The sequence below is a fragment of the Anabrus simplex genome, chromosome 2 (genome assembly GCF_040414725.1).
Source record: "Anabrus simplex isolate iqAnaSimp1 chromosome 2, ASM4041472v1, whole genome shotgun sequence".
NCBI classification, from domain to species: Eukaryota; Metazoa; Arthropoda; class Insecta; order Orthoptera; family Tettigoniidae; genus Anabrus; species Anabrus simplex.
The window spans coordinates 651,786,961-651,801,297 of record NC_090266.1 but is presented as its reverse complement, the minus strand read 5'-3'; the positions used below and the strand labels follow the sequence as shown (position 1 = coordinate 651,801,297).

At 38.8% G+C, this 14,337-nt stretch overlaps 1 protein-coding gene across 1 annotated transcript in view; it reads right to left on the bottom strand.

Annotated features, from left to right (window-relative positions):
- Positions 1–14,337, bottom strand: part of Zir (Zizimin-related) — a 541,699-nt gene that overhangs the window by 222,550 nt on the left and 304,812 nt on the right. Inside the window, exon 20 of the mRNA XM_067141133.2 lies at positions 9,521–9,689. Within this exon, the coding sequence (XP_066997234.1) occupies positions 9,521–9,689 (169 nt within the window). The remainder of the gene's footprint in view (positions 1–9,520; positions 9,690–14,337) is intronic.

Below are 14,337 nucleotides of genomic sequence, written 5' to 3'. Positions count from 1 at the left end.
CCTATGCTGTCCTGGCAGGTCGACAATGTTCAACATTTCTTCGGAGCACAAGCAAGTGTGCAAATATGCCTCAGATATTCAAGAGGCAATGTTTGATTCTAAACTCCTCCACCATGTTTCATTCCTGATAATCACACGTATCACTTTCTCCTAATGTCATTTGCAAATACAATCTTACTCATTCCCTTAGAGGTGTTCAATTTTCATTCTCTGTTGGTGTATGTGCTGATATTACAAGATATTTCCTTTGTACAGTATGTGCTGATAGGCTACGATGGCCATTGGATTTTGTCTGTAATAGAGTCTATGAAGTTTGATTACAAGCAAGGAAATTAGATCACATATATTCTGTTAGTGTTATTATGCTATGCTGAACTCTGTCAGTGGGAGTTACTTCAATGCCTCCTGGCACCAGTTATTGCAAGTGAGATAAAGAGTTATAACTTGAAAACAATATACTCTCACCCATGGGTAAATAATACAAATATCGGGCTCTAATAATAATAATAATAATAATAATAATAATAATAATAATAATAATAATAATAATAATAATAATTGGTTCTCTGTATCGTATAGGGGTCCCACTGGTTGTGTCATTGCCATCGCTGCCTCCATCTCGCGGGACATCGTCTGGGCCTCCCCATAGTTTTGCTCCACACTGAACATCCTCCCTCGACAGTTCACGGTGCCATGGGGCTTACTGCGGCTGTCAAGCGCCTGGGTTTTATGCCGGTATGGACCATTCACCATCGTGTCGTCTGGTTGTTCGGGTTGGCGTCGAACACCCGCGGTTCCCTCGGCGCGCTGCGCCCCCTCCCACGACCGGACTCGGCAGTCGGCTCCCGGCTGGTGGACATTGCCACGCCCACCCAATTATCCCACAACTTCCTCGCAGGTCAAACATGGCTGCAGGCTGCGTCGTGCTTCCATATCCTATTCACGAAGTCCAGCGATCGGTATTCGGCCCCCTCTTCTGACATCAATACGGTCTCGAACTGGGCCCCGATTTTCTCCTTGAGATTCCCAAACTGGGCCTCGATGTTTTTCTTGAGTTTTCCTACCTGGGCCTCGATGTTTTTAGCCAAGGAAATTATCTGTTTAAACATCACCACGGTCCTCTGGTTGTTCTTAATTTTCAAGTCCAATAGATTCAATAGTCCTGAAACACGTTCGCCAGTTCACGTATCCACAAAAACTCACACGAGATGCTGTCAGTTGGTAAAATATTTTTATTTACAAATTAACAAATTAATACACACATAACCTTAATCACAGTATCACAAAACAAAAACACTTCACTTGTACGATATCAACAAAGCCACCATATTTAAACAGTTGACAACTGACACCGAAAACCAGAGAGGTTACACTTTTCAACACAAATAAAACAGATCACTACCGATCAATTCAACATGGCGACTGACAGGCTCAGCATGTCAGCCACGTGCTACTAAACAACAACTCTCTTCCAACAACTGTCACTCACTCCACTGTCAAGATTGTCTCTTTATATATATCTGGCCAGATTTCCAGAAAGATATATTACAAAAAAAACTACCTTCTTGAATATTCCAGTGTCCAATACAAAAATCACAATGTACAGAATATTCTCCACTGTTTTCATGACTAGACCATTCTGGAAGTTACACAGTGTTTCATTATTATGGATTACAATTTATATATACAGGTAAGAATAAATTATAATATTAATTTTTAATCTGGATGTGCTAGGAGTAAGTGATATTCGGGTAAGGGGAGATAACGAGGAAGAGATAGGAGATTATAAAGTGTACTTGACGGGTGTTAGAAAGGGAAGGGCAGAGTCTGGGGTAGGGCTCTTTATCAGGAATACCATTGCATGCAACGTAGTTTCTGTTAGGCACGTAAATGAGCGAATGATGTGGGTAGATTTGTCAGTGGGAGGAATTAGGACAAGAATTGTGTCCGTGTATTCACCATGTGAGGGTGCAGATGAGGATGAAGTTGACAAGTTTTATGAAGCATTCAGTGACATCGTGGTCAGGGTCAACAGCAATGATAGAATAGTGCTAATGGGCGATTTCAATGCGAGAGTTGGGAATAGAACTGAAGGATACGAAAGGGTGATTGGTAAATGTGGGGAAGATATGGAAGCTAATGGGAATGGGAAGCGTTTGCTGGACTTCTGTGCTAGTATGGGTTTAGCTGTTACGAATACATTCTTCAAGCATAAGGCTATTCACCGCTACACATGGGAGGCTAGGGGTACCAGATCCATAATAGACCATATCTTAACAGACTTTGAATTCAGGAAATCTGTTAGGAATGTACAAGTTTTTCGTGGATTTTTCGATGATACAGACCACTATCTGATCTGTAGTGAACTAAGTATCTCTAGGCCTAGGGTAGAGAAAGTGAAATCTGTCTGCAAACGAATAAGGGTAGAAAGTCTCCAGGACGAGGAAATTAGACAGAAGTACATGGATATGAGTGAGAAGTTTCAAACAGTAGACAGTAAGCAGGTTCAGGATATAGAAAGTGAATGGGTGACATACAGGGATGCTGTAATAGAAACAGCAAGGGAATGCCTAGGAACAACTGTGTGTAAAGATGGGAAAAGGCGAACATCTTGGTGGAATGATGAAGTGAGAGCAGCTTGTAAACGTAAAAAGAAGGCTTATCAGAAATGGCTCCAAACAAGGGCCAAGGCAGACAGGGATTGGTACGTAGATGAAAGAAACAGAGCGAAACAAATAGTTGGTGAATCCAAAAAGAAGTCATGGGAAGATTTTGGTAATAACCTGGAAAGGCTAGGTCAAGCAGCAGGGAAACCTTTCTGGACAGTAATAAAGAATCTTAGGGAGGGAGGGAAAAAGGAAATGAACAGTGTTTTGAGTAATTCAGGTGAACTCATAATTGACCCCAGGGAATCACTGGAGAGGTGGAGGGAATATTTTGAACATCTTCTCAATGTAAAAGGAAATCATCCTGGTGGTGTTGCAAACAGCCAAGCTCATGGGGAGGAGGAAAATGATGTTGGTGAAATTATGCTTGAGGAAGTGGAAAAGATACTAAATAAACTCCATTGTCATAAGGCAGCAGGAATAGATGAAATTAGACCTGAAATGGTGAAGTACAATGGGAAGGCAGGGATGAAATGGCTTCATAGAGTAGTAAAATTAGCGTGGAGTGTTGGTAAGGTACCTTCAGATTGGACAAAAGCAGTAATTGCACCTATCTATATGCAAGGGAACAGGAAGGATTGCAACAACTATCGAGGTATCTCATTGATTAGTATACCAGGCAAAGTATTCACTGGCATCCTGGAAGGGAGGGTGCGATCAGTCGTTGAGAGAAAGTTGGATGAAAACCAGTGTGGTTTCAGACCACAGAGAGGCTGTCAGGATCAGATTTTCAGTACGCGCCGGGTAATTGAAAAATGCTACGATAAGAATAGGCAGTTGTGTTTATGTTTCGTACATCTAGAGAAAGCGTATGACAGGGTACCGAGGGAAAAGATGTTCGCCATACTGGGGGACTATGTAATTAAAGGTAGATTATTAGAATCAATCAAAGGCATTTATGTTGACAATTGGGCTTCAGTGAGAATTGATGGTAGAATGAGTTCTTGGTTCAGGGTACTTACAGGAGTTAGACAAGGCTGTAATCTTTCACCTTTGCTGTTCGTAGTTTACATGGATCATCTGCTGAAAGGTATAAAATGACAGGGAGGGATTCAGTTAGGTGGAAATGTAGTAAGCAGTTTGGCCTATGCTGACGACTTGGTCTTAATGGCAGACTGTGCTGAAAGTCTGCAGTCTAATATCTTGGAACTTGAAAATAGGTGCAATGAGTATGGTATGAAAATTAGCCTCTCGAAGACTAAATTGATGTCAGTAGGTAAGAAATTCAACAGAATCGAATGTCAGATTGGTGATACAAAGCTAGAACAGGTCGATAATTTCAAGTATTTAGGTTGTGTGTTCTCCCAGGATGGTAATATAGTAAGTGAGATTGAATCAAGGTGTAGTGAAGCTAATGCAGTGAGCTTGCAGTTGCGATCAGCAGTATTCTGTAAGAAGGAAGTCAGCTCCCAGACGAAACTATCTTTACATCGGTCTGTTTTCAGACCAACTTTGCTTTACGGGAGCGAAAGCTGGGTGGACTCAGGATATCTTATTCATAAATTAGAAATAACAGACATGAAAGTAGCAAGAATGATTGCTGGTACAAACAGGTGGGAACAATGGCAGGAGGGTACTCGGAATGAGGAGATAAAGGCTCATTTAGGAATGAACTCGATGGATGAAGCTGTACGCATAAACCGGCTTTGGTGGTGGGGTAATGTGAGGCGAATGGAGGAGGATAGGTTACCTAGGAGAATAATGGACTCTGTTATGGAGGGTAAGAGAAGTAGAGGGAGACCAAGACGACGAAGGTTAGACTCGGTTTCTAATGATTTAAAGATAAGAGGTATAGAACTAAATGAGGCCACAACACTAGTTGCAAATCGAGGATTGTGGCGACGTTTAGTAAATTCTCAGAGGCTTGCAGACTGAACGCTGAAAGGCATAACAGTCTATAATGGTAATGTATGTATGTATGTATTAATTTACAGGTATTTACATTAACGGAACTGATATCAATGTCTATGTACAACACATGTTCATGACATAACCTCACATACAATACAATCATTTGACTGTCTAAATAATAATAATAATAATAATAATAATAATAATAATAATAATAATAATAATAATAATAATAATAATAATAATAATAATAATAATAAACTTCAAAACTAATAAGAATTTAAATGATCCAATAGACAATAGAACCCTTTATATGACCAAATAGTAAGATTATTCAATAAAGTAAACTTTCAGGACAAAAATTTCTTTAATATTTTCAAAACAGTATCAGTAAACACTCCTTCCACGTCAACAAATACATCACACCCCCCTTCCCCTCCCAACTTACGGAATTCCCCTCCACGTGCCAATCTTAAGCCATTAAATGCTTCACGCCCCTCCGCTTCCCCCACTATACACAACTCCCTCCCGTTCGCCAATCACAAGCCTACAACCCCGCCCCCTTCAACCCATCCCCCTCCGCCCAGACGGTATACATACAACACAAGGAGTAAAAACGTTAGTGATCACTAGTATCCTGTTAACGCTTCAAGCAACAAGTCAAACAGGCCAACTATGCCATAGGTAAGCACCAACATCTTCTCTCCAACAACACTTTGACAAAACCTTCCCAAAACCTTCCCCAACCAAGCTTGATAGCTGCAGTCCCTTAAGTGCGGCCAGTATCCAGTATTCGGGAGATAGTATGTTCGAACCCCACTGTCGGCAGCCCTGAAAATGGTTTTCCGTGGTTTCCCATTTTCACACCAGGCAAATGCTGGGGCTGTTCCTTAATTAAGGCCACGGTTGCTTCCTTCCCACTCCTAGCCCTTCCCTGTCCCATCGTCGCCATAAGACCTATCTGTGTCGGTGCGACGTAAAGCAACTAGCAAAAAGAAGCAACCCTTCCCAAGTTTTTTCTTTTCATTCTCATCAAAATTAACTACAGTTTTTTCTTCATTTCAGAACCAACTAATCACAACAATGATTCAACAGCCACATCAAACTTCCACAATATCTTCAATAATATAAATTTCCACTATCAATGTGTTGAAAATATAATGTCATTCAGATGAAGTAACAACAGCCATTCAACCTTCACGTCAAAATCATACCAACGTTGAGAATAACTGCTCATCATCATCTCTACAAACTTACTTGGATGACTTAAAATAAATTCAAGCTAACTACGAACTTGGTGTCAACACAATCTCGCCGAACAAATCTATATATAACCTATGAACCGTTTGACTAATTAAACATCACGGGCAAATATACACCAGCTTTAAATAATATTTGCCCAGCAAATTGGAATGTTTTTCCTTTACATTTTGTATTCAACAATGTATTTTATTTCATATTTATTCACTATAAATTAGCATGTTATTTTGCTTATACTTCAAACATTGACTACGGCTTTAAGCCATCAACTGTCACTTATAATTATATGACACCTTCATCTTTAAGTGTACTACCTAAGAATCTACTATTTTTTAATATCATTTGAATGTATTGTATATCCTCACTGAAATGTTTTTTTATATGCTTTCTACTGTTTGTTAAATATCTAGTATTGATTAAGGCTTCAAGCCATAATTTACGCTACTGTACCAGCAAATGACGTCCTATTCATCAAGTGAACTACACATGATTTTATCATTATATTAGATTTTTAGTCATTCATGAACTTCTTTAAAAAATTTTGACTCGCCTACAATCATCATCAAACACATTTTAGAATGGTTTTAACCTGTTGCCTGACAAAAATAATAAGGTTTTGATAGTGACTGAAGATGCCTCACAGTAAGAGGCGAAACATGTCTCACATTTAAAAAATGTTTTTAATCTAAATGCCAACATCTTGTATTGTATTGAATAAGTGGAAATAAATATTAAATATTTTTCTATATATATTTTTTACATACCACTTAATCGAGCAGCCCGTCTCCTTTCTCCCAAGTCTTCCCAGCCCAAACTTTGCAGCATTTTTATAATGCTACTTTTGTCGGAAATCACCCACAACAAATCAAACTGCTTTTCTTTGGATTTTTTCCAGTTCTTGAATCAAGTAATCCTGGTGAGGATCCCATACAATGGAACCATACTCTATTGGGGTCTTACCAGAGACTTATATGTCCTCTCCTTTACATCCTTACTCAACCCCTAAATACCCTCATAACCATGTGCAGAGTTCTTACCTTTTATTAACAATCATATTTATGCGATTACCTCAACGAAGGTCTTTTCTTACATTAACACCTAGGTACTTATAATCATCCCCAAAAGGAACTTTCACCCCATCAACACAGTAATTAAAACTGAGAAGACTTTTCCTATTTGTGAAACTCGCAACCTGACTTCTAACCCTGTTTATCATCATACCATTGCCCACCATCCATCTCACAACACTATCGAGTTCACCCTGCAGACGCTCACAATCTTGTAACTTATTTATTACTCTGTACAGAATAACATCATCTGCAAACAGCCTTACCTCTGATTCCACTTCTTTACACATATCATTGATATATATAAGAAAACGTAAAGGTCCAATAATACTGCCTTGAGGAATTCCCCTCATAATTATTACAGGGTCAGATAAAGCTTCGCCTACTCTAATTCTCTGAGTTCTATTTTATAGAAATATAGCCACCCATTCATCACTCTTTTTTGTAGTCCAATAGCACTCATTTTTGCCAGTAGTCTTCCATGATCTACCCTATCAAATATCTTAAATAGGTCAATTGCAATACAGTCCATTTAGCCTCCTGAAACCAGGATATCTGCTATATCTTGCTGAAATCCTACAAGCTGACCTTCAGTGGAAAAACCTTTCCTAAACCCAAACTGCCTTCCGTCAAACCAGTTATTAATTTTGCAAACATGTCTAATGTAATCAGAAAGAATGCTTTCCCAGAGCCTACATGCAATGCATGTCAAACTGACTGGCCTGTAATTTTCAGCTTTATGTCTATCACCCTTTCCTTTATACACAGGGGCTACTATAGCAACTCTCCATTCATTTCATATAGCTCCTCCAACCAAACAATAATCAAATATATTTCAGATATGGTATTATATCTCAACCCATTGCCTTTAGTATATCCCCAGAAATCTTATCAATTCCAACTGCTTTTCTAGTTTTCAACTTTTGTATCTTACTGTAAATGTCATTGTTATCATAGGTAAATTTTAATACTTCTTTAGTATTACTCACCTCCCCTATCTGGACATTATCCTTGCAACTAACAATCTTTACATACTGCTGACTGATTATTTTCTGCACAGAGCTCGATAGCTGCAGTTGCTTAAGTGCGGCCAGTATCCAGTATTCGGGAGATAGTAGGTTCGAACCCCACTGTCGGCAGCCCTGAAGATGGTTTTCCGTGGTTTCCCATTTTCACACCAGGCAAATACTGGGGCTGCACCTTAATTAAGGCCACGGCCGCTTCCTTCCCACTCCTAGCCCTTCCCTGTCTCATTGTTGCCATAAGACCTATCTGTGTCGGTGCGACGTAAAGCAACTAGCAAAAAAAAAAAAAAAAATAAATAAAAAAAAAATTCTGCCTTTTGATGATCCTCGCATACACACTTCCCTTGTCCATTAATGATTCCTGGAATGTCCTTCTTTGAACCTGTTTCTGCCTTAAAGTACCTGTACATACTCTTACATTTTTCACTAAAATTTGTATAACCACCAATTGTGCTTGCCATCATGTTATTCTTAGCTGATTTCTTTGCTAGATTAGATTTCCTAGTAAGTTCCTTCAATTTCTCCTTACATAGCCATTTCTAACTCTATTTCTTTCCAACCTGCACCTCCTTCTTAGTCTCTTTACTTCTCTGTTATAATATAGTGGATCTTTAACATTCCTTGCCACCTTTAAAGGTATAAACCTATTTTCACATTCCTCAACAAATGCTTTAAACCCATCCCAGAGTCTGTTTACATTTTTATTTACCATTTTCCAGCGATCATATTTACTTTTAAAAAACTCCCTCATGCCTGTTTTATCAGTCATATGGTACTGCCTAATAGTCCTAATTTTAATACCTTCCTTTCTTTCACAGTTATTTTTAACTATGACAAAAACAGCTTCGTGATCACTAATACCATCTATTACTTCGGTTTCTCTATAGAGCTCATCTGGTTTTACGAGCACTACATCCCAAATATTCTTCCCTCTAGTTGGATCCATCACTTTCTGAATCAGCTGCCCTTCCCACATTAACTTATTTGTCATTTGTTGTTCCATGCTTCCTGCCGTTTGCATTACCTTCCCAATTGACATTTGGTAAATTGAGATCACCTGCTACTATCACATTCCTTTCCATATCATTTCCAACATAGCTAATTATCTTATTAAATAATTCTGAATCACCCCCTTAGTGATGGAATATCCAAAAATCCTCCCTTAGTCAGCCCCTACACTGTAATATAACTGTATCCAGAAACTTTCATTTCTTTATGTCCAGTAGTTTTGGCTCGGCGATGATAAATCTGTCAGTCAGTCACAACAAGTTATTATTAGGAATGACTCCAACCATCCAGAGCAGCAGAAGGAGGCAACATTTTACAGTATGATTAGTAGGGCACCTAAATTCTTCTTAAAAAGACAAGCTTTTGAAAAAGAGGTGGAGGAGGAGGAGGAGGCCATGGACACGATTGAAGAATGTTTAGACTGCTCATAGAAATCAAGGGAATGGAATTGCATCCTTAAACTAATATCTTCCTGATAGAAGATAGGTGGCCAATGACAGTAGCTATATCAAGGGGAACTTAATATTAACTGTCAAGTATTTCAGAGAGAATCATACAAGAATTTGCAAAAAAAATCCTCTTAAAATTCCAATAAAGTGAGCAAACAGTTATGTATGATGATCTCCTTAAACTATAACAATACCTTGGCATCTTTATTGAAGCGAGAAATGATATCGGTAGTAATGGACGATACTAGAGCGCCAATGTCATCAGTGAACTGCTCAGAAAAACGCATCTTCCTTGGAGCATTCAAACTTTGCACACTAGCCAAATGTTCCACCATGCTTTTTGCAATCAATTCGAAGAAAAACCTGCACAGAAGGGAGATTTGAATTTAGAACCCATTTTGAGAGGAAAGTTTCTTTCTATGATTAAGGCAATTGTGACCTATAATATATTTATAAAATGTTTGAGCTTATAACATGTAATATAAAAGCAAACTGTTCATTCACATTTCCTAAGACTATAACAAATTTGGTATCAATAATGCTGTAACATTTACAGACACACAATACACATTTTTCAACATAAAAATAGTGAAACTGAAAAAGTTAAGTTCTGTGAACAGGGTGAAGCAAGAAACAATAGGGAATGATCATTATTAAGCACAAATTAATTATTAAAACAAATCTTATCAAGTATCTGCCACCAGCAATGAATTTACCACAAAAACGACAACCTAAATTTAGGTGTCAATAATTTTTTGAATTCAAATGCATGCATGCTGCTATGAAACCCAAATTTTTCATGTATAGCACAAATTCTATTACACTCTCTCTCTCTCTCTCTCTCTCTTAATCACACACTACTGAAATATAACCTACAAAAACCAAAATGGATGTGATGACTATGCTTGAAATAGTTAACATGCAAAAATGCGTTACTGATAAAGACATAAAAGTTTTAGACTCAAAATTTTAAGTTACTACCAGACAGGCAAATGCGATCAATTACTTGATTAATGCTTGTTTACCTTATTCTACAAATTATTACATCCTAGTGGGTAAGTAGGATGTAAGGATGTTGTTGTATGAGTCATCAGGCCACAGACTGGTTTGATGCAGCCCTCCACGCCACCCTATCCTGTGCTAATAACCTTTTCATTTCTACGTAACTACTGCATCCCACATCTGCTCCAATCTGCTTGTCATATTCATACCTTGGTCTACCCCTAACGTTCTTACCACCTACACTTCCTTCAAATACCAACTGAACAAGTCCTGGGTATCTTAAGATGTGTCCTATCATTCTATCTCTTCTTCTCATCAAATTTAGCCAAATCGATCTCCTCTCGCCAATTCGATGCAGTATCTCTTCATTTGTGATTCGATCTATCCATCTCACCTTCAGCATTCTTCTGTAACACCACATTTCAAAAGCTTCTATTCTATTTCTTTCTAAGCTAGTTATCGTCCATGTTTCACTTCCATACAATGCCATGCTCCACACGAAAGCCTTCTAAAACATCTTTCTAATTCCTATATCACTGTTTGAAGTGAGCAAATTTCTTTTCTTAAGAAAGCTCTTCCTTGCTTGTGCTAATCTGCATTTTATGTCCTCCTTACTTCTGCCATCATTAGTTATTTTACTACCCAAGTAACAATATTCATCTACTTCCTTTAAGACTTCATTTCCTAATTTAATATTTCCTGCATCACCGGCCTTCGTTCGACTGCACTCCATTACTTTTGTTTTGGACGTATTTATTTTCATGTTGTACTCCTTACCCAAGACTTCGTCCATACCTTTCAGCAGCTTCTCGAGATCTTCTGCAGTCTCGGATAAAATAACAATAACATCGGCAAATCTCAAGGTTTTGATTTCCTCTCCTTGGATTGTGATTCCCTTTCCAAATTCTTCTTTGATTTCCTTTACTGCCTGTTCTATGTAAACATTGAAAAGGAGGGGGGACAAACTGCAGCCTTGCCTCACTCCTTTCTGAATTGCTGCTTCTTTTTCAAAGCCCTTGATTCTTATCACTGCAGACTGATTATTATACAGATTGTAGATAATTCTTCGTTTTTGGTATCTGATCCCAATCACCTTCAGAATCGTAAATAGCTTGGGCTAATCAGCATTATCGAATGCCTTTTCTTGATCTATGAATGCCATGTATGTGGGCTTGTCCTCTTTGATTTGATCCTCTAAGGTCAGACGTAAAGTCAGGATTGCTTCACGTGTTCCTACATTTCTTCTGAAGCCAAATTGATCTTCACCCAACTAAGCTTCAACTTGTTTTTCCATTCTTCTGTAAATAATACGTGTTAAAATTTTGCATGCATGAGAAACTAAACTAATGGTGATATTTTCACACCTGTCAGCACCGGCTTTCCTGGGAACAGGTATAACAACATTCTGCCGAAAATCGGATGGGACTACTCCTGTCTCATACATCTTACACACTAAATGGAATAACCTTGTCATGCTGGTTTCTCCTAAGGCAGTCAATAAATCAGAGGGAATGTCATCAATTCCAGGTGCCTTGTTCCTATTTAGGTCGCTCACAGCTCTGTCAAACTCTGACCTCAAAATTGCGTCTCCCATTTCATCAGCATCAACAGCCTCTTCTTGTTCCATAACCAAATTATCTACATCTTCACCTTGATACAACTGTTGGATATGTTCCTGCCATCTTTCTGCTTGGTCCTCTTTCCCTAGAAGTGGCTTTCCATCTGAGCTCTTAATATTCATACACCTAGATTTCCTTTCTCCATTGGTTTCCTTGATTTTCCTGTATGCAGCATCTACCTTTCCTAGAACCATACAACCTTCGACATCCTTGCACTTCTCCTTCGGCCAGTCTTCCTTAGCTACCTTGCACTTTCTATCCACTTCATTCTTTAATCGCCTGTATTCTTTTCTGCCCTCTTCATTTCTAGCATTCTTGTATTTTCGTCATTCATCAATCAGTTCTAGTATCTCATGAGTTATCCACTGATTCTTAGTTGATCTTTCCTTCCTTCCTAACATTTCTTCAGCAGCCCTGCTGACTTCATTTTTCATGACTTCCACACTTGCTCTATTGTGTTTCCTTCAGCCATTTCACTTAGTCCTTCTGAAACATGTTCCTTGAAGCAATCCCTCACACTCTTTTCTTTCAACTTGTCTAGATCCCATCTTTTTGCATTCTTTCCTTTCTTCAATTTCTTCAGCTTCAGATGGCATTTCATGACCAACAAATTTTGGTCAGAGGTCACGTCTGCTCCCGGGAAAGTTTTGCAATCCAACACCTGGTTTCTGAATCTCTGCCGAATCATAACAGAGTCTATTTGATACCTTCCAGTGTCTTCAGGTCTCGTCCACGTATAAAGCCGTCTTTTGTGGTGTTTGAACTAAGTATTGGCAAGGACTAAATTATGATCAGTGCAGAAATCAACCAGCCGACTTCGTTCCTTTGTCTCAATCCGAATTCTTCTACTGTATTACCTTCTCTTCCTTGGCCTACCACTGCATTCTAGTCTCCCATCACAATTAGATTCTCGTCACCTTGTACATACTGTATTAAATCTTATATCTCTTCATATGTTCTTTCGATTTCCTCATCATCCGCTGAGCTAGTAGGCATATAGACCTGCACTATTGTGGTGGGCATTGGTTTTGTGTCTATCTTGACGACAATAATTCTTTCACTATGCTGGTCGTTGTAGCTTACCCACCGCCCTATTTTCTTATTCATTATTAAACCAACTCCTGCATTTCCTCTGTTTGATTTTGTGTTGATAATTCAGTAGTCGGCTGACCAAAAATCCTGTTCTGCCTGCCAACGTACTTCACTTATACCGACTACATCTTGCTTTAGTCTATCCATCTCCCTTTTCAGATTCTGTAATCTACCACAACGATTCAAACTTCTAACATTCCACGCTCCGACTCGCAGAATGTCAGTATTCATCTTCCTGATGATCACCGCCTCTCGTGTAGTCCCCACCCAGAGATCCGAACGGGGTACTAGTTTACCTCCAGAATATTTTACCCAGGAGGAAGCCATCATCAGTACATCATTCATACAGAGAGCTGCAAGTTCTTGGGAGTGAGTTACAGCTATAGATTCCCGTTGTTTTCAGCTGTGTAGCAGTATCAACACAGCCAAGCCATGTTGAGTGTTATTACATGGCCATAACAGTCAATCATCTAGACTGCCTCCCTTGCAACTTCCGAAAGTCTGCTACCCCCCTTTCGATGAACCATTCCCTAGTCTGCTCTCTCGACAGATACCCATCCGATATGGTTGTACCTGCGGCTCGGCTATCTGCTTCATTGGGACACGCAAGCCTCCCCACCGCGGCAAGGTCACATGGTTCGCAGCGGAGGAAGAGAAGGATAATGCTTTAAATTTCTTGCATTGACCGTGAAGAGGGAACCCAGTAAGTTCTCTCATAAAGTATATATAAACAATACGTTTACTCCGATAACCATTAAAAATGATTCTTTACATCCTGGGAGTCATAACAGGGCTGCTTATTTCAGTATGGTTCATTGAGCCTTCAAGTTACCTTTATCTCGTACGGAAGGAGAGAAAGAATTATGGTATATACAGAAGATAGAATGAGTTCATTGTTAATACTATTAATAAAATTATAAGTAAAGTGAAAAGAAAGAATCACAAAAGACTAGCACCAGAGAATCACAAGAATTTAAAGTACGCTACTTTTACGTTTACAAGCCCAGGGATTTTTTTAATCACAAAATTATTTAAGAAACACGACTATCGGGTCTCATTTTCAACAAAGAACAATAATAGTAATATATTTTATAATCATAATAGTGTAACTTACAATAAAGATATTTACTTAGGTTCAGGAATCTACAAACTTAAGTGCGATCAATGTTTTATCACGTACGTTGGGCAAACAGGTAGGAGTTTTCAAATAGGTATCTGGAACACGTCAATGCTAATAGACACAGGAAGTATTCTGCTATGAGTGTCCATATGGGAGATACGGGTCAGCAATATACCGA